This window comes from Limanda limanda, chromosome 21 (genome assembly GCF_963576545.1).
Source record: "Limanda limanda chromosome 21, fLimLim1.1, whole genome shotgun sequence".
NCBI lineage: Eukaryota > Metazoa > Chordata > Actinopteri > Pleuronectiformes > Pleuronectidae > Limanda > Limanda limanda.
This window is the reverse complement of record NC_083656.1, coordinates 4,665,687-4,688,382: the sequence shown is the minus strand read 5'-3', so window position 1 is coordinate 4,688,382 and position 22,696 is coordinate 4,665,687. Positions and strand designations below refer to the sequence as shown.

Here is a 22,696-nt window from a genome sequence, read left to right as displayed (position 1 = left end):
TGGGTGCAAGTTGGTGCAGCTTGATTGAATTTAAGTGGAATATAGAGCCTTTGGGGGGGTTATGTGCTTTAGCAAGAGCCGTTCTAGCCGGGTGTTTTTCCCTTTAAAGAGAGGGGTATAACTCTAACACATACAAACACAGAGTTATTGAGAAAACAGTGTGTAAATCAGCTGATATGTGTGTATTTTTTTTGAATTTTGTTATGTAATTGTCTGTAATGTTTGATGTAGAGTGCTCTGTATGCTCTGCATGTTCTCTTGCAATGTGAAAATATTTGGAAAAATAAAATATTCCAAAAAAAAAAGATTTCAGCTAAAGACACATGAACCAGGAGGCTCACGAGCAGGTTTGTGTTGCTGCAGGATATCGTGATTCAGTCCTGGTTCGCTTCTGTGTTTGATTCACCCAAAAATTACCATTAAAACATATCAGGTTTTATTTGGAACGGGTCAGGAAAGATCCCACAGAATTCTGACTTTCTTTAAAACTGCGATCTTGACATTTTCACTGATTTCCCAGGGAATAATAAACTAATCTAGATGGAAAAAGTCAGGCCCATTTAGGGAACTTGTATCTATAAGTGGGTGCAAGTTGGTGCAGCTTGATTGGATTTAAGTGGAATATCGGGCCTTGGGGGGGTTATGTGCTTTAGCAGGAGCCGTTCTAGCCGGGTGTTTTGCCCTTTAAAGAGAGGGGAATAACTTTAACACATATAAACACAGAGTTATTGAGAAAAACAGTGTGTAGATCAGCTGATGTCTGACTCACCTCCCTGCAGCGTCCACTCCGTGACCTTGTGGCTGAAGATGCCCAAACCGGCGCCGTTGTAGGCGGCCACCTCGATCTCGTAGTTGGTCCAGATGATGAGATCCTCCAGCAGCAGGTTGGTCACGTCCGGGCTGGTGATGTTTTTCATCTGGTAGTCCACGGGCAGCCCGGTGAGACGGTACCTGAAACACAAACCAACACACAAACCAGAGTTTCAGACACAGAGAGAGAGACCTGCAGTACCCTGCATCTCCTGCTGGGGGAGACAAAGCATCAGCAAAGGAGAAAAGCAATTAAAAGCCCCTGACGGCAGCGAGGGTTGTCTGGAGAACACCTGCTGTTTCATTTGGATGGAATAAATAAAGGACTCGCAGAAAAACCAAAGTAATTCCATGTTTACATGATTTACAGTCAGTCTGGCATATTGCTGACTCCCTCCGTCGGAGTCAATAAAGTTTTTTGAAGTCAAAACAGTCATTAAAAATGTTTAGTTTTCTGTCAAACTAAATGATTTTTAATTGCAGCGGTGTTAAGTGACACTGTCGGGGTTCTGCAGAGAAACATACTGTGTTTGATTTAAAGATAATTAAAGAGGACTTTGGTGTATTGTGTGTGTCTGTGTGTGTCTGTGTTGTGTAGATGCTAATGTTGTTTTTAAAGTCCGTTGATGTGTGAAGTGCAAATACAAGTTTTCAAGGTCGGAAATGAACGAAAACATCAACCCATCAATCAGGAACGTGGATGATTAACAGATTTTCTCTAATATATGTACATTTTTCTACTTGTAAAGACCAGAGCGCCTCCTTTAGATTCATGATGAGCAAAACTGAATGTGTGAATATGTGATTTGAACATAAACAGTAAGAAGTGGAGGTGTAACTCTGATCTCACCGGACGGTGTATCCCCTGAGGACGCCGTTCTGGTGGCTCTCTGGGGGGGGCTGCCACTGGATCATGATGGACTGGTTGGTCCGACCACTGGCGATGACATTCTGAGGGGGGGCACTGGGGGACTCCTCTGGCAGAGCAACACTGCAACACACACACATAGACACACAAGCGTGCACACACAGAACATTTACTTTCAGCTCAATTAGAGGTAAACATCTGGATCCTTTCAGCTGACGGACAAATCCTCTTGTTTTTCTATCTCGATTGTTTCTAACGCTGGTTTCAGACGAACCCTGAAGTCTGGACATTTTTCCGTGTAATTTTTCCGGATGTGAGAACGCAAACGTCTGAGTGAGCACACGTGAGAATTCACACAGCGAGCGAGCGGACGTGTTGATGACATTTCTAACACATGACGAACACAAAACTCTGAGAATACAAACATCTCGGGATGAAGAAGAGGAGCCACACACACCATCTTGGAAAGACGGATCCAACGACTGAATCTCCAGAAAAGGTCCCGACCCAATTATCCAGATGTTTTCCACAGTTCACATGTGAAAACAGCCTCAGTGTTTAATTTCCATTCATTAAAAAGCCTCTGACTGTTCCGTGTTCACCAGTTTGCTCGTTAGAATATGAGAAACGCTCCCATACACCAGTCAACCATTGCTGGTATTAACGTTACTGCTCATCAGTGTATATTTAACATCATGTAACACCCTGAGTGTCCTGGGAGTAGATGCGTCGTGATGGGAGTGACATCTCGATCCAGAATGAAGAAGCAGAGGCGGCTCAATGATATGTTTCTCTTTCTAACGGCAATATCACAGGATGGTGGTGTAAGAGGAGTGTGAGGCCAAACCTGATCTCACCTCCAACCTAAATCCACCCTGCAGCTCTCAGAATGTGTCGGGTGTGTGTGTGTGTGTCTGTGTGTGTGTGTTTACATGCGACTGCGCGTGTTTGTGTGTCTGTATCTGCTCTGGCAGGCTTACATGCACATCCCTCTTCACTGACTCTTCACTGAAGGGATCAGTCAAAGCGGATGTCTAGGAAACGGATTTCACCGACACAATGAACAACTGCGAGGTGGCTTTTCAGGTGAATCTATTTTTTCATCGTCTGCTTTCTCCCGGCAAACAACATGAATTAATTCTCTATGTGTCTATTCGCTCACCGCTCGGTCTCCTTGCTGAACTGCCCCTTCCCCACGTCGTTAACGGCGCAGAGGCGGAACTGATAGGAGCGTGCTGGGATCAAACCGTTGACCGTCACCACCATGGACTCTGGCTCGATGTTGGCCAGCAGGATGGCCCAGGGCGCATCTGGGAGGAGGAGAAAGAAAATAAAAAAAATTATATTTTAAACCTTGCTTTACATGCTTCATCGCTATGCCAACGATTAACCTCCACGCCACTTGGAATATTTTTGATAAAAGAGAAGAGTCAAATATTTTGAGTAATTTCACAAATATTCAGGAGTGATTTTCACTTTCATGGCTGCAATCGTTTTGTCACGGAAGGTCACATTTTTAAATTCAGCTTCATTTAAAAAAGACTCTTAAGAATAAATGGAAGTAAGAGAAACAAAGTGCTGCATTTATTCTGCAGAGCTTGTTGAACAAACCTGTTGCTTGAGGAGCCGTACGGGGATTTATGATGATGGACCTTATTAATTACTATAATTACCTCCAATTATGAGGTTCACTCTGTTTCTCAAAGTCTGTGTGGTTCTTTCCTTCTGACTAAACAGTTTCTTACACAATCTTTTCAACGTCATGATATTTATAAACCAAGCGAGTCTGGAAATATCACAACTTTCTTCTCTAAATAAAGTTTTACTTGTCCCTTAAACAGCCGAGCTCCATGTTTTATTCTAGATATCTTGAAGGTGTGTCAACAGGACGACCCGGCACGGATGCATGAGCAGAAGAAAGACTTACTGTTCTCAGAAACCTCCAGGATGTAGCGTATGAGCGGACTGTTGCCGTCGAAGGGTTTGGCCCAGGCCAGGTCGATGGCTCTCTTCTCCGACTTGCTCAGCAGCGCCGTGGGGTTCTCCGGGGCGTGAGGCAGCTGCCTGCGGAGGAACAGCACGACAACACACAATGAATAAAACAATCTCCTCTTCCTCCGGCAGAATCCTCCGCTGGGCCGCGGAGATCCAGGGCGTTTTGTTCCTTCTCCCTGAGCTTCTCATGCATGAATCTGAAGTTAAGCTCAATGTCTCATAACGTCAGAGAGATCGGTCGGATAGGTGACGAGAATGAGACGAGACAGGACGGACAAAACGAGCCGCGTGTCACCACAGGGAAGGAAAGAACCGAACAAACACAAGGAGACGGACGGGAGGAAAACGCACCGTGACGTGAACGGACGAGGCCGAAGCCGGGGACGGTTAATTCATTCGGCCGTAAATTCAGATAAGCACGGACAGATTGGTAGATAAACCTTAAAGCGACGAACGAGTACAGACAGTCACAAGGCAGGCGGCCAACAAGCAGCCGATATACAGAGAGAAAAACAATCAGTCAGTCCAACAGAAGTTAGTCTCATCCATATTAGATTCACCCTCCGCCGCAGTGAGTCACTGTGTGCACAAGAACAACAGGCGCAGCGAAAAAGAGGATTTGAGATGACAAAAAAAACAACACTGTGTTTGTTTGAGCACAAGAGTGTGTGTGTGTTTGTGTGTGTGTGTCTGTGTGTGTAGCATCACTGGAGGACCGAGGAGATGGTCCCTCGGGGGTTGGGAGTGTGTCGGGTGAGAATGAGGACAGCGGAGGTGACGAGGAGCAGGCATCATTTAAGTGGAAATGAGTCAGAGGTGTCAATAAGAGCAGCGAAAGGCTGGTGGTGGTGACTTCTCACTCGTGTGTGTGTGTGTGTGTGTGTGTGTGTGTGTGTGTGTGTGTGTGTGTGTGTGTGTGTGTGTGTGTGTGTACACGTGTCTGCGTACACACTGTCAAGCTCCAGGGAACATGCTGCTGCTTGTGTCTTTGCACTGGAGAATATTGGGGAAACAAGAGTGTGAGGAGCGAGCGACGAGGGCGAGCGAGTGGGCAGGGAGGGGTGGGGTGGGTGGCGGGGGGGTGGGGGGGTTACCTGACGCGGAGGTGGGCGCTCCGGGAGTCGTTGCCGCCGACGGAGGTGACCCTGCAGGTGTACGTGCCGATGTCCCCGGACCAGGTCTGTGAGATGTGCAGGGTCCCGTCGGCCTCCAGGCGCATGCGAGGGATCGACTGGACGCTGATGACCACGCCCTCTTTGTCCCAGATGTGCCTGGAACATAAAGTTATCAGTCAGCTGGGAGGATAGCATCATCTTCATCATCATCATCATCATCCTCATCCTCATCCTCATCCTCATCCTCATCATCATCATCATCATCATCAGACAGATTTTGAAATGGACAAACCAAAACACTTTTTTAAAATTATCTGAAACCTTTGTCCCTAGAAGAATCCTGATCAATATCACTTCTTGCCATATTTTCATTATCATCTTCATCCTCATCATCATCATCAACCACATCATCCTCATCATCATCATCATCATCATCATCATACTCATCATCATCATCATCATCATCCTCATCCTCATCCTCATCATCATCATCATCATCATAATCATCATCCTCATCCTCATCATCTTCATCCTCATCATCCTCATCATCATCATCATCGTCGTCGTCGTCGTCGTCGTCATCATCATCATCATCATCATCATCATCATCATCATCATCATCATCATCATCATCATCATCATCATCATCATCATCATCATCATCATCATCCTTATCCTACGTACACCTGTGACCTCATTTCCACCGGACAGATTTTAAAAAGGACAAACCAAAACACTTCCAGAAAAACTTTAAAGGAAATTGTCTGTAACCTTCGTCCCTAGAAGAATCCTTATCGATTTAATTTCTTGCCATAATTTCCACTTCTCCTCTTTTCTACACGAGAGCTGGTGAGAAGTGTCGTCACGGTCGATTGTTATAATGAAGAGAAAAGTGGAAATATAACCCAGGAGGATAAATAAGAGATTTCTTGTCAGAATAAAAAACAACAGAAGAGGCTTCCGATGCTGCCGGACCACAAAGTCAACTGAGCAACACAAAGTAACACAAACACACACAGATTCGCTCCAGGCAGCATGAAATGAGTGATTTGCACAAACGCTGCGAGATGAAACTGAGAGTAACTTTCACCTTTTTATTTAAACAGATAGGATAAGTACCCCGATCTTGTTTTGGGTCACATCTTTAGTAATTGATAATAACGTCACGGCTCAAAAACACCTTCTGAAATATGAATTCCGTCTCCTGCTGGAACCGTGACATCACACGTGCAGGCGAGGTTAACTCTTCTCGACGGCACAGACTCGAATACACCGAGGTTTGCGTCGTCCTTTTGTTCCGCCGCCGTCTGGGAGGAATGATATTAATGAGGTATTTCATCTCTCTCCTTCTCCGTCTCTTCAAACTCGCCACCAGAGCCGCCTCCCCCACGCGCGTATCATAGCGGCAGACGGCTGCATATCAAACGCCGGATTCACACTCATCAAAACTTCACAGCCCCCCGAACGTAGCTTCAGATGTAGCCTTTCTCTTTTGAGTCGAAAGGGACAGAATGGTCTATTGATCGCTAGTGATGTCGGAGACGAGCGCCGGAGCTCAGCGAGACGTCGGGTTGTGACGGTTGTGTGTCGCTCGGCTCTGAGGCGCCAGCTGGGAGGCGGAGCTTGAAGTAAACTATTAAGTTATCGGACAAACAGGTGTCTTATTCTGTCCATGTTTGTGTGCATTTGGTGGAAATCTTAACTTTCCCACTCGGGGAACTACAGCATAGAAACATGGAATATGACTCAAACACATAAATATAAAAAACTTAGTGGTGTAGTGAATGTGACTTACATAATTCACCCTTGTTCTTAGTGTGGTTCTACACACTGTTGTTTCATGCAGTTATTTAATTAATGTGTTAAGCATAAGTACGAATGTGTCCCGGGATCGTGGTCCCGTTAAATATCCTACGTGGGAGATGACGTTGAGCCCAATGCATGCTGGGTAACGTGATAACGTTGAGCCCAATGCTTGCTGGGTAACGTAGCGCCATTTTGTATTCATTGTTGAAAATAAACGGGACACACACTTGTGTTCCCAACTTGAGGAATTGCCTTTTGTGTTTAAATGCAATTTCCACAGTGGCATCAAATGAAGTCACAAACAAAGATGTATGTTCCTGAATGTCCTGATATCTGTGTTTGTCTGTATGTAACTCACGTGTCTCATTAAATGTTCGTCTTATCGGCTTCACACTTGGCATGTGGGTTATTAAGGGTCTAAAGAAGTGCCGGGGTGAATTTGGCGTTGAATGAACAGTCGACCAGCGAGTCTGCAGCAGAGACGGCCGGGACTCATCAATGCAAACGACCTCACGACAACTGATTCTCCAGCCGAGCTCCACTGAACTTTGAGCCAACAGGTGAACTTGCTCTTTGTGCAGCTTCAAGGTTGCGGACTCACAGCTGGGCCTGATTTGCCGCGGCTCAATTACCGCAGGTCACTTTTACAGTTTCAGAATGAAAAAGTGCCGGCAGCTTCACCACAGGCCAAACAAACAGCTCGTTACAAACAGGCAGGTTTACTGTCGACAACAACACCTTTAACACAATTAACAATGGATGGAGCCGCACGATGACGGATTCACGAGTCGAGTTAAGCCTCCGTTAAAGTTCATCTCATAGTTTCAGTCCTGTCCAAACTTTAACAAGACATTATATTTCACATTCATCACTTTATTTCTTAACATTGATGTCCAACCCGATCCAGACGTGTCAGGCTCCCAAACACGTTAGTGAACATCAGGTCTTTCTGATCAGGACTGAATCTACTACGTCTGCCTCCCTCGGACTTTTACATCTTTTTGATCTGTGGACATCGCGGTTATCTTTTAATGATTCTGGATTTTCTCTATCACCCACAAAAATCCTATGAATAGATCAAAACAGGGAATGAATGTATCCTAGTAACATGTTTTGTGTGCGTAGCCGAAGCCGGAGATAGTTTATTCCCCCGGTGCCGCGGAGCTTCATTGTTATTCAGAAGAACATAATTCACACACACTGTCCTGCTGCCCTAAATACTCAAAAGTTCCTAATAAGTGAACTATTTATACTATCCTGGGTAACATCTGCTAAGACTACGGCGGCCAGCTATTTTAGGGATGAATTTTAGAATAAAATATACAGAGAGATGGATCACATTCTGTCAGTTTGGGTCTTTTTACACTAGAATAACACTTTACTATAAAAGCAACTAAATTCTTCCTTAGACTTTCCTTTGTTTCCTCTTTTAACGACTAGACTCAACGAATTGTTTTCCAATTTGTCTCTCTACTGGACAGAGGAATAAGTGGGTGAGGAGAGAACTCATTAAACTTGGTGTGGATCTGAATAAATGGGCAAATCCCAGAATGCAGCGTGTTCCCGTAGAAGTCATTAAACGTACGGCGCTAGCGGGGGTGCACAGATTCCGAGTGACAGATAAACTCAGACTCGAGAGTGAAAGACAAGTTCTCTCCTGAAAGAGAGAGAAGTGCAAACGGAGCAAAACAACGAGTTACGAGATCTCTTACGTTTTATGGGAAGTGTTAAAAAAGTTATTTTCGGTTCATCGTGAAACTGTAGAAACAGTTTAGACTTCAGCACCCAGCCGCAACTCGTCTTTTACTGTGAAGCCCTTGAAATAAATGTTTTACAACTTATCTATTTGATTCTTGTGCGTTTCTTTACCTGACAGTGACACTGGGGTCGTGTGTCACTCCACACGTCATGACGGCTTTAGTTCCCTTGATGACACTCTGGTCCTGTGGGGGGGTGGCGATCCGGGTGCGAGCTGTGGAGAATACAAAAAAAAATAAAGAGAGTAAGAGACGAGCAAAATAGAACAATGCCAGGGAGGAGGAAAAAGAAAGTCTTTCAGAAAACTCATTTCAGTCGAAATGACAAGCTGCTGTTTTATATTTTGTTCCTTTAATGTCTCCTCGCACAGAACCCCCCCCCCCCCCTCCCTCCCGATGAAGAAGCTGCACAGACGAGTGAATCTGTATCTTAAGGAATCGAGTGCAGCTTTATCATTATACAGCAGAGCCTTGTTTCTCAACCCTCCGCTAAACAGATTCTCAATAACAAATAGGGTTGCAAAGGGGCGGAAAGTTTCCACGGGATTATTAAGCTCGGGAATTTTGGGAATTTTGAAAAAAACAACAACTATGCAAATTAAACGCTGAGCAATAAAAACATCATTCAAAACTCTATTTTAAAGATGTATGGAATGCAGCACACGCTGCACGTTGAGTTTCAACCCTCCACTGTGCATTCTTCCATCACATGCACAGATAACTCCCAGCATGCTTCACTCTACAGCAGGGCTACTGAGGCCTGCTGTAGAGTGCAGGACTAGTCAGGTAAGTTTCCATGATATTACTGGGAAAATATATTAGCATGCTGATTGAGGATTGTTCATCTGTTCATCTAGCCTATTTACATACATTTATCCATCAATTGTAAAATATGTTTACAGACGATTCCAATTGTTTGGCTAACTATTTATATCTCTGGCGTTGCATTAGTGTTTTTTTACAAACTTTTAACTCATCTTATTCTACAGAACAATGCCACGTGCACTATCTCATGTGTGGAGACATTTCACCCCATCCAATGTAGAAGGAAAGGCTGTGTACATTTGCAAATACTGTGCAAAGACCTATGTTAAGAATGACACAACGATGCAGAAGCATATAGTCAAGTGCCCAAAGTTTCCTCAGGGCTCAAATCAGCCTATGACACAACAAAATGTTTATATTTATGTCTGTATATGACAAGGTAAATACAGTTAGTATAAATTACCCACAACATTTCTCGTTAATTCCTGTTAATTCCCGTTAATTCCCGTATATCCCGTTAATTCCCGTTAATTCCCATGGAAAGTTTCCAACTTTGAATATTCCCCGGAATTTTGCAACCCTAATAACAAACACCCTCCACTGGTTAGCTCTCTGCGTTTGACAGGAAGTGAAGGCTGCTCGCTCTCTCACCCCAGACCACCAGGTCGGCCGACGCCTCATCGATGCCCCGGGAGTTGCTCGCCATGCAGGTGTAGGTCCCGGCGTCGGAGATGTGCGAGGGCGAGATGAGGAGGCTGCCGGACTCCAGCAGGGTGAACCTGGGCAGCTGCACCGAGCCGCTCGCCAACACACGCTCACCTGTAAGAAGACGTGAATAGGGAGAAGGGGAAGAAAGAGGCGGATGAGAAAAGGAGATTGAAGAAGTTAACAGAGGGAGACAGAAGGGAGGGAGGAGGAGGAGGAGGAGGAGGATAACATCAGGCATTCAGGGACAGAAGGAGAGCAGGAGGCGGATTGTGAGGAGAAACAAGGACACTGTTTCCTTGATCTGCTATTGGGATGCAAACATGAAAAGCCCGGCGCCGAGTAAATCCTGGTAAAGGAATCCAATCAGGCTTTATTTGTTAAGCCACGGCAAACTACAGCCCCGTGTGTAATAGATAACAGACTTCATATAATCCCCGGGCGTGTGTGTGTGTGTGCACGTGTGTGGAGCCGGGAACCTTTCTGCCAGGTGATCGCCGGCCTCGGGGCGCCGGAGGTCTCGCAGTGCAGGATGACTGACATGCCGTCGATCACCGTGCTGTCCGAGGGTCCGGCTGTGATGTTGGGGGCGATGCCTGAGGGGGAAACAAACACACGTGGGAGAGAAGGAGCTCAGCACAGGAACCGGGAAAAAGGTAAGAGGGTTTACCGAGATGAGAGAATATCTGTCTCTGGCAAAAAAACAGAAAAAACACCACTTCAAACGCTGGTGCTGGTAAGCTCCGCCTCCTGCACCCGGGCGTTTAGTCGATGCTTTGTCCCGCTAATTCTTCACGGATTGACACAGCCTTCACCTCGGAGCCGGTACCTGTCTGCTACAGTTCTTTTTTTTTCTATTTCTGCACCCACAGAGATAGTGGGGGGGTGGGGGTGTGTGGTGGGGGGGCGGTGGAGGGAAACCGACTGAGGGAGGAGCGCCGGCAGAGAGAGAGAGAGAGAAGGCAATATGTAGATAAGTAAAATCCCTATCTGTGATATGCAATAAATCAAAGCTTTTATAGGATGACAGGGAACTGCATCGCTGCCCCCCCCCCCCCCCTCCCACAGGAGGAGAAGAGCGAGGGATGAGGAGGGAGGGAGGGAGTTTGTCACCGGAGCAGTTGTTGATCTCAGGACAGACGGAGGAGGACAGAGGGAGAAAGTGGGGACGTTAATGTTTTGCAGGGAAAAGGGAGATGATAAGATTAGATGGGGGAGGAGGGGAGGAGGAGGGGAGCGGGGGGGCGGTGGTGTCAGGGAGAGACGGAGAGAGAGAGAGGTAGACGTGGAGTAAGCGAGAGAGAATATCATGAATTCTGATAACGTGGCGCGGTGCGGAGAGAGGAGGCAACGGAGACAAAGTGAAGAAAATGAGATGTCAGGACGAAGTCAAACAGACGGAGTGAAATCACCGGTGAGTTTAACACCGGGACACGAGATCAAAGGAATCCAGGCGTTCAGGTGAGAGGCGGCAAAACCTGGAATTTAATGCTTTGGTATTAAACGTCTTTTTTGGAGCTAATGTAAACTGGCTCTGTCCTAAATGTCAGTTTATAAATAAAGATTATTCTTCTAATGGCTCAAACATATTATGTATTTATTGGTATTTCTAAAGACGCAACAGGAAATATGTTCCACAAAAATCATGACATTACAATTCATTTGACCTTTGACCTTTCCTATTATACATTTGTGATAAATTCTGATTTGGTGGACAAAATGTGTTTTGTAGTGAGGTCACAGTGACCTTGACTCTTGACCTCTGACCACTACATTCATGTCAGGTCATCCTCGAGTCTACAAGAGAGGATACGAAAAACGTGACATCACATTTGACCTTGATTTGTGACATTTGAAGACGAAAATTTAAAGAAAATTCCTTATCTTAAGAAAATCTGTTTTTTATAACAATGACCTTGACCTTTGACGACTGAAATCGAATCAAATTTGAAGCGGTTCCTTTATGATTTTCCTAAAATATCATATTTTTTAGGTCGCAGAGACCTTGACCTTGAATCCAGCTGAACTTTTTACCACACATACATGGAACTTTCCTCACAGCGTTCCTGAGATATCACATAATCATCAGAATGAGACTAAATTAAAAACACTTTTCACACTTTTCTGTAAAAATAAAAGGTGTAAAAACCAAACAACACATTTCTCTTTGATATGATGATCTGCTGGGAACGGTTTAACCACGAGCTCCTGTTGGAAACTCACTGGTGACAGCCAGGTACGTGTTGGTCTGAACTTCTCCTGCCATGTTCCTGGCGAAGCACTGGAACATTCCGGTGTCGTCGGGCAGGAGGCCGTTGACCTGCAGGCTTCCTCCCACCAGCACCCGGTACCGGGGCGTCTTCACCGGGTCGATGGGCAGAGCGTCCTTGTACCACACGATGTCCGGCTGTGGAACTCCTGCAGAGAGACGGATTATCCAGGATTAAATCACTTAACATTCACTTTCACTTCTGACAGGGATTAATTAAAAGGCTCGGACGAGCTCACGCACCCCGGGCCTGGCAGGGGATGTCCACCACCTTCTCCATCTCGGCTGTGATGTGCTTCTCCGGCTCTTTGATAAACTGAGGTGGCTCTGAGGGACGAAAAGGGAAAAATAAGAGGAATAAAGTGATGGAATAAGAAATAAACATAACGAATATGCAGTTGAAATCAAGTTCATTAAAAATGGGACAGAGAGGCTCACAGTTTAGATATAAGAGCTGCAGATTTCTCATATATATAAGTATATATACGACAGAGAAACGCAACAGGAAATATGTTCCAGAAAAAACCTCATGACGTCACAGTTGATTTGACCTTTGACCCTTTCTATTAGACATTGTTATAAAATCAAATTGTGCTCTGTAGTGAGGTCACAGTGACCTTGAACCTTGACCTCTGACCACGAGATTCATGTCAGGTCATCCTCGAGTCTACAAGAGAGGTTATGCCAAACGTGACGTCATATGTGACCTTGCTTTGCGACCTTTGACCACAAATTCGTTCACCCTTGATTCCGAGTGAAAGTTTTCCGCGAAAATTTAAAGAAAATCCCTTATCTTAAGAAAATCAGGTTTTGTAACAATGACCTTGACCTTTGACGACTGAAAACGAAACCAATTTGCTTTTTTGATTTTCCTGAAATATCCTATTTTTCGCAGTGACCTTGAATCCAGCTGAACCTTTGCACCACATGAATGGAAATTTCCTCACAGCGTTCCTGAGATATCCCATAATAAGAGGAATAAAGTGATGGAATAAGAAATAAACATTACGAATATGCAGTTGAAATCAAGTTCATTCAAAATGTGACAGAGAGGCTCACAGTTTAGATATAAGAGCTGCAGATTTCTCATATATATAAGTATATATACGACAGAGAGAATGTGATTACACAGTCTGAGAGGTTACGCCAAACGTGACGTCACATGTGTTCTTGCTTTGCGACATTTGACCACAAATTCGTTCACCCTTGATTCCGAGTGAAAGTTTTCTTTTTAAGTAAGTAAAAAACAAATGTACATTTTTAAGTCCCCAGATGCAACTGCATCTGTATATTAGCTATCTATCCTAATCACTTTGTACCAAGCCGAAAGACAGCACCTTTGATTAACTTGTGTATGCTTCAAGCCAGGAGAGTGATCGCTTTGAGATGGAAGAGTGTGGACAGTCCTACAACTGCAATGTGGCTAAAGGAAATGGCTTCGTGACTTGCCTTGGAGAAATTAACATATGTGGTCAGAGGGAAAAACAGTAAATTCAAGGAAATATGGGACACCTTCATGCAATTTTTGGAAAGCGACCAAGTGGAAATTAATGAGTGAAACAGAATAAAATAGCAGCACCTAATGGGACATATATTATTTGTAACTAACTAATATTATGAATAAGAGAACGTTATTTTATCTAGGCTTTTGATTTGATTGATCGGAATTTTATTTTATATATTTGTATTTGTATAACTGTCTTTACTTACTTCAATTTATTATTATATTATATATATGTATTTTTTTTTATATATTTTTGTATTATTATTTGATTTAATCTTATTTTAAGTTATTTGATTTCTGCCTCTTTTTCTTTACCCTGAGTGTTTGATTGTGGGTTGTTCATAAACGTTTGTATGTTTATAAATGTTTGAATGTATGTTTCTTATATGTAAAACTTAATAAATACATTGTTAAAAAAAAATAAAGTTTTCTGCGAAAATTTAAAGAAAATCCCTTATCTTAAGAAAATCAGGTTTTGTAACAATGACCTTGACCTTTGACGACTGAAAACTAAACCAATTGGAAGGGGTTGCTTTTTTGATTTTCCTGAAATATCATATTTTTCGCAGTGACCTTGACCTTGAATCCAGCTGAACCTTTGCGCCACATGAATGGAAATGTCCTCACAGCGTTCCTGAGATACCACATAATAAGAGGAATAAAGTGATGGAATGAGAAATAAACATTACGAATATGCAGTTGAAATCAAGTTCATTTAAAAATGTGACAGAGAGGCTCACAGTTTAGATATAAAAGCTACAGATTTCTCATATATATAAGTATATATACGACGGAGAGAATGTGATTACACAGTCTGATTAAAGAAATGAGTCAGCGGTAATGTGTAATGGTTTTAACTCTGCTGGCGGTGAGAGGAGGGAGAAGTTCACCGCACCTCCTGCTTTCCAATCACATCACTACCTTGAAAACATCAAAGTGTTTGAGGGGGAAGGAATGAAAGTGACTGAAGCGAAGCTATTAAACAGTTTCTTGAGGCCGGCCGCGAGCTCGCTCCCTTTTTAAATCACTTACGCCCCCCCCACCCGCCCACCCGCCCACCCGCCCACCCGCCGCCCCATCCACGACCGCACACACACACTCACCTCTGCCAGATTCATACAGTGAAGTCGGGGTAATTTGTTTATGTCAATTTCACATCAGCTCTTTTGTTTGAACCTGGAAACGCTTAAATGTCACGTTTGCTCCGGCACGTGCGCTCGAAAGTTGAAGGTGTTTATTTTTTTCCTTGAGGTTTTTCACATTTCGCCGATATGAAAGCACGTGTTTCCTCTCTTTGCTCCGAGAGAAAACTAAACAAAACCATGTGAAGCTTTCACGGTGAAATGCGGAGAAGGAAAACAAACAATTTGAGGAATTGTGCTCCGAATTTCAAGAACTATCAAAAAGACTGTACAACACTTGCCAGAAAAGGCACAAAACACAGAGGGTGGAAACATCACAAACACAAACAAAACGTGTGTGAAAAGAATAACGACTCTTGGCTTCAAGCATCGAGGCTCAATTTGAATACAAAGCGCACTTATCACAGTTTTCAAAATAATAGAGAAACAACTTAAAGAGCACCTGCGACGCATTGTCTGAATAAATACGCGTTTAATCACGACGTGGACACGAGTGTCTGTGAACGCTGCTTTTGTCCTCCGAGAAAAGAAGAAGTGATTCGTACCCAAAGTGGCTGCAAGTGTAATCAAGTTGTCGTTTTACACAATGTGTGAGTCCTGCTGAGGAAGGAAAAAAGGCAGATTTAAGAGTTATGATTTCTCACCTTGTACATGCAGATACGCTCCGGCGCTGACCGACGGCACGCTGCTGCTGCGGAGGACGGCCTCGCACTCGTAGAAGCCGGAGTCGCTGACCACCGGGCTGAGGACGGTCAGCCGGCGGTTGAAGTCGCTCAGGCCGGAGCTCACCAGCACGCCGTTCTTACGCCAGGAGATGCTCATCTTGATAAGAGGCCTAGAGAGGGAGGGAGGGAGGGAATAAAGAGTAGAGCATCAGATCTGCTCTCATCACGCTGCACCCGTGAGAATCTGCTTTTCTCTGTTTCTTCTCTCGATTGCTTGATGATAAAAAAAAAAGATTCTGGTTCCGCAGCGCTGGTCCAAATTTGATTTCTCTCGCAACGTGAAACATTTCCATCAATTTGTTTCATCTGCTGAAGCGTCGGGCGCAGAAATACTTTGGAAAAAAGACAAATCTGTGTCTCTGGGCTGAGAAGCTGTTTCCGGCTCAAACTGACTTCTTCATGAATCAAGGGATGATTGTTGCTGCTTGTTCCGAGATAGAAATAAAACAACTTTGAATATAAGAGAAAGTTAATGGGAATGTTTTAGTTATCGTGCGACAGGAACAGATTTGAGTTTTGTGATGTCTTTTATTTCCCACACGTTTTGAACTGTTCTCGTTTTAAAGGGTCAAACACACAAACAACACAACCAGCACATGTTCTCTCACTCGCTGGTTTCGAGCCGTGACCCTTTAACAAACCGGATTCTGCAGCTCCTGGTTGTTTACCTGGCGTTGGCCACGCACTCCATGGTGACCTCCGAGGTGCCCGTGACCACACTGGTGTTCCTGGGTGGGATGATGATGGTGGGGGCGATGGGGTCGGCTGGACCTCCCACATCTAGACAAAGAGACACACATAGACACACACACACACACAGATTAAACAGAGAGCCATGATCCTGATGGACAGACGGAGCTCTTCACCTCCTTTTGGACAGAGGTGTCTTATATCTCTCTCTTCCACCCAGTGCACCGTGTGGGTGCTCATCCACGTGAGGTATTGAAACTGACCAGTGCACACCACGGCCCCCGAGTTCTGACAGAGAGAGACGAGTGGAGACGAGCCAGTGCACTGACTGTGTGTAATCAGATGTCCACTGGAGAACCACAGACGCACAAAGTAACACACAGTCTGACCAACACAGAGCTGAAGGGGGGGTGCGTGCACGGACACACACACACGTTAAAGAAACCTCTGAAAACTAGTTTATGTCTGTGTGTGTTTCCTTATGTGTGTGTGTTGTGAGCATCAGGGACGGATGTCACCCAATGTTAGTGTGAGCACAGTGTGTGTGTGTGTGTGTGTTTGTGTGTGTGTGTGTGTGCATGCTGCTCGAGATGTGTCATGTCTGCGATAAACTCACACTGATCCGTCAATCCCATCATGCCCTGGGAGTGCGCTCGTGGCTGCACATGTCAGATGTAGCTACAGGGGCTGTCATGGCTCAATCTTACCAATCTTGAGTCATTAGATTATGTGTACACAGCAGCTGCCACGTTTGCAGCCACACACACACACACAAACACACACAAACATACATAGACACACACACAGGATTCAAGGTTTGACGGTTCGTCATGGGGATAGAACTGACTGAGCCGATGTGCAGTTAAAGGAACAGTTCAGTGTGTTTGTGTGTCATGTCACGAGAATAACAATGTCACTCTCGTGGGCGTGTGTGTGTGTGTGTGTGTGTGTGTGTGTGTGTGTGTGTGTGTGTGCGTGTGTGTGTGTGTGTGTGTGTGTGTGCATATGGATGGGATGTAGGGAAAACCATAGAGCGTGTATAAAGATGGACGACATGACAGCTCCCAAAGAGTGAAGCCAAAGCGTCTTTATCACCCCCTGGTGGCCGGCTGCAGTCATAAACTCAGCCTCCTCCATGTTAGTGGATCTGACACTGACCAAAGTAGAAAGTCAAAGTCTACATTAATAACTTTTTTTACCAATGATGTTTCACTGGTAGCTCTTATCACACTGATATATATTCAAGTGTTAATTTCCCCTGTACTTTGATGATATTAGAATCGGATGAACTGGGCGGGACCTTGACTCCAGGGCTACACCCCCCCCCCGATCGCTTCTGTGCAGACTTCAGCATCATCGGCGCAAGATGGCTGATTATATATCTGGAATATTTGGCTTATTTTCTTGATAGTAAGAGCAAACTGTTCCTGATATTCCACCGTTAAATGCACCCAGCCAGTTCGAGGCTCAAACACTCAGTCACTCACAAAAAACAGACAAAATTCAATTCCTACTGAAGTTCATATATATCTGAGCTCCTAAACTTTTTCTTCCCCCCCCGAGTTTGGAAAGTGTAACAGGAAACAGCGCTCTCTCGTTAGACTTCTCCCTGTCCTTCGCTCTTCTTGCCAAGACTTGAGCAAGTGCTGCCGGAGCCAGGGGAGCTCATGGGAAATGCAGTGTCAGAGTCGCACTGAAGGAACAGCTGCTGTAGCAGATACTGACAGATACACACGCGCATGCAGTAAAGAAGCAGGCGCACACACACACACACACACACACACACACACACAACACACACACACACGCACACAGTGTATGTGGCTGTTTATGTGTGAATATGTGGACCATGTGTGGAATGTTCATGGAAATTCATGGCATGATTCCATGAGCCGAGAGACCTCCCACCGGGCTCTCTTTATAACCTGAACCTGTGAGTGTGTGTGTGTGTGAGTGTGTGTGTGTGTGTGTGTGTGTGTGTGTGTGTGTGTGTGTGTGTGTGTTCCCGCACCAGTATAATCAACTCTGCCACTCTTCTCCATATGTGCCACAGGCTATTTCTGCTCCCTTGTGTTGTCAACTGTAATATCTTACCCTCTCCCTCCTTATTCACTCCCGTACTGAACTCCAGTCTACCATGTCATAAGATGCTGTCTGTCAGGTCTCCTCTTATATTTCACTCCGCTGAGCCGGAGCCGACCGAATTGGTTTTGATTTGTGTATCTTGTGTTTTTTTTTTGTTGTTGTTGTTGTTGTTGTTGGTGGTGGGAGCCGCGGCTGCTGGTGAATATTAAGAACTACTTGGCAGGAGAACAGTCTGTCTGAGCCCTTGTCCCTGCAGCTTCCCCTTCCTCTGTTGTGTGTGTGTGTCTCTGTGTGTGTCTGTGTGTCTGTGTGCATGCAAACACAACAATGTGTGAATATGGCTGCAGACACAATTCAGTGGTGCAATGAAATTAAATTACTGATCATAAAGACTCGGCTGCTGAGACGTCCCACAGTAGGAGGAGAAGCTCTGAATTCAAAATGTTTCTTCTGTGAAGTACGAAAAGTAAAATGATCCCAAGTTGTATATTATGTTATGTATCTGTAACTACGGATCTACTGTAATAGATTACTTTAATACATTAGGTGGAATTTGATAGCAATATTTCTATACTTGGACTTAAGCAACATTTTCAGTGATGCTTTCACTACAACTAACCGGACTATGAACTTGGTACATTAATCTTTATGTGAATATGCCAAAATGTCACCTGGACGTAAAACACTTGTGTGGAGAAAAGTTTAATAGCCAAGATAATCCACTTGTAGACAATTTGAAGTTATAATTGTTTAGTTTAGGTAATTTTAACTATTGTAAAAACTGATTTTATAGCTGATCAATAAAAATGGTTGTAAAATTTAACGTAATAAGTCATGATTTCAGTGTATATATTAACACAGTACTTGGTGACTCACTCTCTACGGACAGGGTGATTGGCTGGCTGGTCTTGTTCTCTCCGTTCTTGTCGTTCACGGCTTGGACGTAGTAGCGCCCGGCGTCCGGGGCGACCGTGGACAGGATGACCAGTGTGTTGTCCAGAGTGATGGCGCTGAGGAGGACAAGGAGAGACAGTTAAAGAACGCTTATAACACATGGAGAGGAACAGGAACAGGGGGAGAAAAGAGGTGAAGTCATTTTCTTTCGCACTTTCCAAGGTGAAGATGAAGCTCGTCAGGTATTTTTCCAATCTGTGAACGTAGCGCTGTGTTACCTAATTAGAGCTAAATCCAGTCTGCGTCACACTTGATCCGACGGCTGAAAAGGGCATCAAACATTTTAATTACACTGTTCAAGCAGCATTAGCTTCATCGATTTACAATGTGTAAACAATTTGTTGCTGCTGACCGAGCAAGGCCGGAATATCGACAACCTCCGAGGTTCATACTTCGTCCTCGTGGTCCAGATCTGAAATATGAGCGAGCTCGCATTTATAACGCGGAGCTTTTAATTGGCTGCTGGTGGCGCCGTGCTTCCCGTGGCCGGCGCCGCTCGGGAGGCGTGGCTTCTGGCAGGAAACGATGGCGTCTTCCTCGTCGGCTGCTGCAGCGACGCCTGACTGAATCAACACTGATCAATGTTTCAGCAGGTGTCCTCATAGTATATTATATTACCTATTGTATAGTCAAATACTTATATTCATATTCATACTTCTACTATATATCATATCATACTCTCTGTATATTCTTGTTAACATAAGTCTATATACACATATTTATTTATGTGTACATGTTATAATTACTATTATTATATCACCATTACTATTATTATTATATATACTGTTGCTGCCATTATTACCATATACTGCTTTTATATTGGTATAATTACTATCATATATAAATATATATTATGTTATATTATATACTATATATACTGTACTATACTTATATACTGTCTAACAATACCATTACCATCATATCATCAGTACTTTTACCATCATCTTGCCAATGCACCTTATCTACCTTTTTTATTGTATTTTTATCTTGTGCTTCTGTTTTTTTATTCTTTCTACCTTTTATTTTTAATTTTATTGTATTTTATTGTATTCAAATATACCGGCTGCTATGACAACTTAATTTCCCTTCGGGGATGAATAAAGTACTCTATCTATCTATCTATCTATCTATCTACTTTCACCTCGGAGCAACCGCTGAGGGAGAAATCCTCCGCCCCCCCCCCCCCCCCCCTTCCCCTGTCACTGCCACCTGATGTTAAGACCCCCCCCCCCCGACTTTGTTGACAATCAATATTTCATTATTATCTCGTTCCTGACGTGGACAGTGCATTGGAACTGTGTGTCTCCCTCCACTCATCTTTTCCTCGGGCTCTATCCGTCCATCTCATCCCCCTCTTCCATCTCATCCCTCCGTCCCAGCAGCTGCTTCGACGTGCCGGAGTAAATATTTTTTTCATCCTCGTGAAAAAAGCATCATGCATTTTTTGTTTTTGGCTCATCCCATTTATGAAGACACTCGTAAAAACTAAAGATAGGGCAACAAAACGATATCAGTAACTATTGGAATACAGCGATAATGAGTCAAATCTGAAAAGTGTTTTGCTGTTTATCAAGTGAAGTGAAGCAGAACCTTCACTCTGGAGAAGTCTTTAAACCTAACAGAAATATTAATAATGGCATTTACTGGGATAAATATCTACATCCACTAATGTGACGACTTCTATCTTGATGTAATTATTGCTCCGTGTCATAACACTATGCATATTTCTGATATTTCTGATGTCACAGAACCACGGGGGGGGGGGGGGGGGGGCTTCATCTGTGTGCACCGTGACATTTCAGCCTGATTTTCTCTGACATTCTCTGTGAAAGTTCCCGGAGCTATCGGCGGCGCACAAACCTAAAATAACAGCAATTTTGACTAATCAATAGCAAACACAAAACCTCCATCTCCTGCACAGCGTATTCAGGCCTGGTGGAATTAATGGGCTCTTCCATAGCTGCACCGACTGTGACCCATCATACACATTTAAACCGTGTCCTTGTTACGCGGCGGATGATCTCATCTCTTTCTCCTCCTCCTCCTCCTCCTCCTCCTCCTCCTCCTCTGATCTGACCCACTCCACTGCTCCATCCTGACCTTCATCTCATCAGTGGGAGGTTTAATACCTGCTGTGCCTTATCAAGAGAGCAGGAGAGCCAACGAGGAAGTGAGAAGACGGGATCCAAATAGGGGAAGAAAGAAGGATTGCTCACCGGCTTATAAATAGAAAATAATAATGCACACGTCTAAAACGAACCTTCTCACCTCTTGTGGTGACGTGTGGAAAAATAATTCAACACCGAGTGATGTGCTGTGTACACTGCACGTAGCTACCTGGGCCGTTAGCACTTACAGTACGGTGACTTATGAGAATGCTTCTCGGGGAATGATTGATTTTCAGATTTCTGAAAGCGGCCCCAGTCACTCGGCTCATTTGGGATTCCCTTGTGGGAGCCGGGACTGAGACCAGTCTTCCTAAAGGGACTGGCAGGCCTCAATGGCTGCAGCTTATGATCTGCGGTAAATATTTAATGCTAGCTCGCTGGAGCGGTGACATCCGGGACGCACGGCGATGAATTATGGATTCCTTCAGGGATGTGGGCACAACGGAAGTGTCCAAACTGCGGAATGAATCCCAGGTGATGTCCCAGGACCTGAACCGGGACACGATCCAGAACTTAACTTCTTTTACCTGCTTTAGTCGGGTTCTGCGAAACTCTAGGTCAGGGGTTTTCAACGCGACGGCATTGCAGGGGTTCACATTTCCAGATTACTCTTGAATATCGTGAAAAATATATATAACAAGAAAAGTATAATATAAAGGTGCTGGTGATCGTGAATTTAAACTTAAGTAGGCCTCAATTGTTTGTGTGATATTGTATGATTATCATTTGTGACATATTCTGCATTACTTTGTCATCTTCCCTCTTCAGTTGTAGCCCCAGTTTATGTTGATTGTTATTGATCAACGTTACTTTAACGTTCTCTCAACATGTCGGCTACATGTCTGTACATTTAAGTCATGAACGTTTTATATATTGATGTACATATGGTTCTGAGATGCAGTGCAACTACAACAAACTGCATTTTAATTTTATTTCCAATTCTTAAGGACTAAAAATCAACCGTTTTTGTTGTTTTTACACAGATTTTTCTAGATTTGTTTGAGGTTTTTAAATAAAACCAACATGGAAAACCAAATGTTAAAACTTCCTTCTATCCACATGCACACAGGCACACACACGTAGGCACGTGCGCGAAGGCACATCAGTGGGCCGCTGATTACTTTCTAGTCAGAATGTTGGTCCCTGGGACAAAACCAGTTGAAAACCCCTGCTCTCGGTTATTAGAGGAAGAACTTGACACTGACCTTTTGGAGACGACCCACGCTCTGTGATTCAGCCAAGCACCGAATGAGGTAATTGAAAATGTTTCTGTATCCTCAGTAACCCCGACCAAACACATGCAGAACTAAGTTTTGCCGAATTTTTCACCATCATCCA

The 22,696-nt window shown here is 44.2% G+C and overlaps 1 protein-coding gene across 1 annotated transcript in view; it reads right to left on the bottom strand.

Annotated features, from left to right (window-relative positions):
* Positions 1-22,696, bottom strand: part of sdk2b (sidekick cell adhesion molecule 2b) — an 87,537-nt gene that overhangs the window by 40,731 nt on the left and 24,110 nt on the right. The window contains exons 4-16 of the mRNA XM_061094568.1: positions 19,113-19,246; positions 16,130-16,241; positions 15,381-15,571; positions 12,334-12,417; positions 12,045-12,239; positions 10,301-10,417; positions 9,768-9,935; positions 8,464-8,566; positions 4,768-4,944; positions 3,606-3,742; positions 2,841-2,988; positions 1,661-1,801; positions 770-951 (exon numbers count right to left, since the gene is read on the bottom strand). Of these exons, the coding sequence (XP_060950551.1) occupies positions 770-951; positions 1,661-1,801; positions 2,841-2,988; positions 3,606-3,742; positions 4,768-4,944; positions 8,464-8,566; positions 9,768-9,935; positions 10,301-10,417; positions 12,045-12,239; positions 12,334-12,417; positions 15,381-15,571; positions 16,130-16,241; positions 19,113-19,246 (1,889 nt within the window). The remainder of the gene's footprint in view (positions 1-769; positions 952-1,660; positions 1,802-2,840; positions 2,989-3,605; positions 3,743-4,767; positions 4,945-8,463; positions 8,567-9,767; positions 9,936-10,300; positions 10,418-12,044; positions 12,240-12,333; positions 12,418-15,380; positions 15,572-16,129; positions 16,242-19,112; positions 19,247-22,696) is intronic.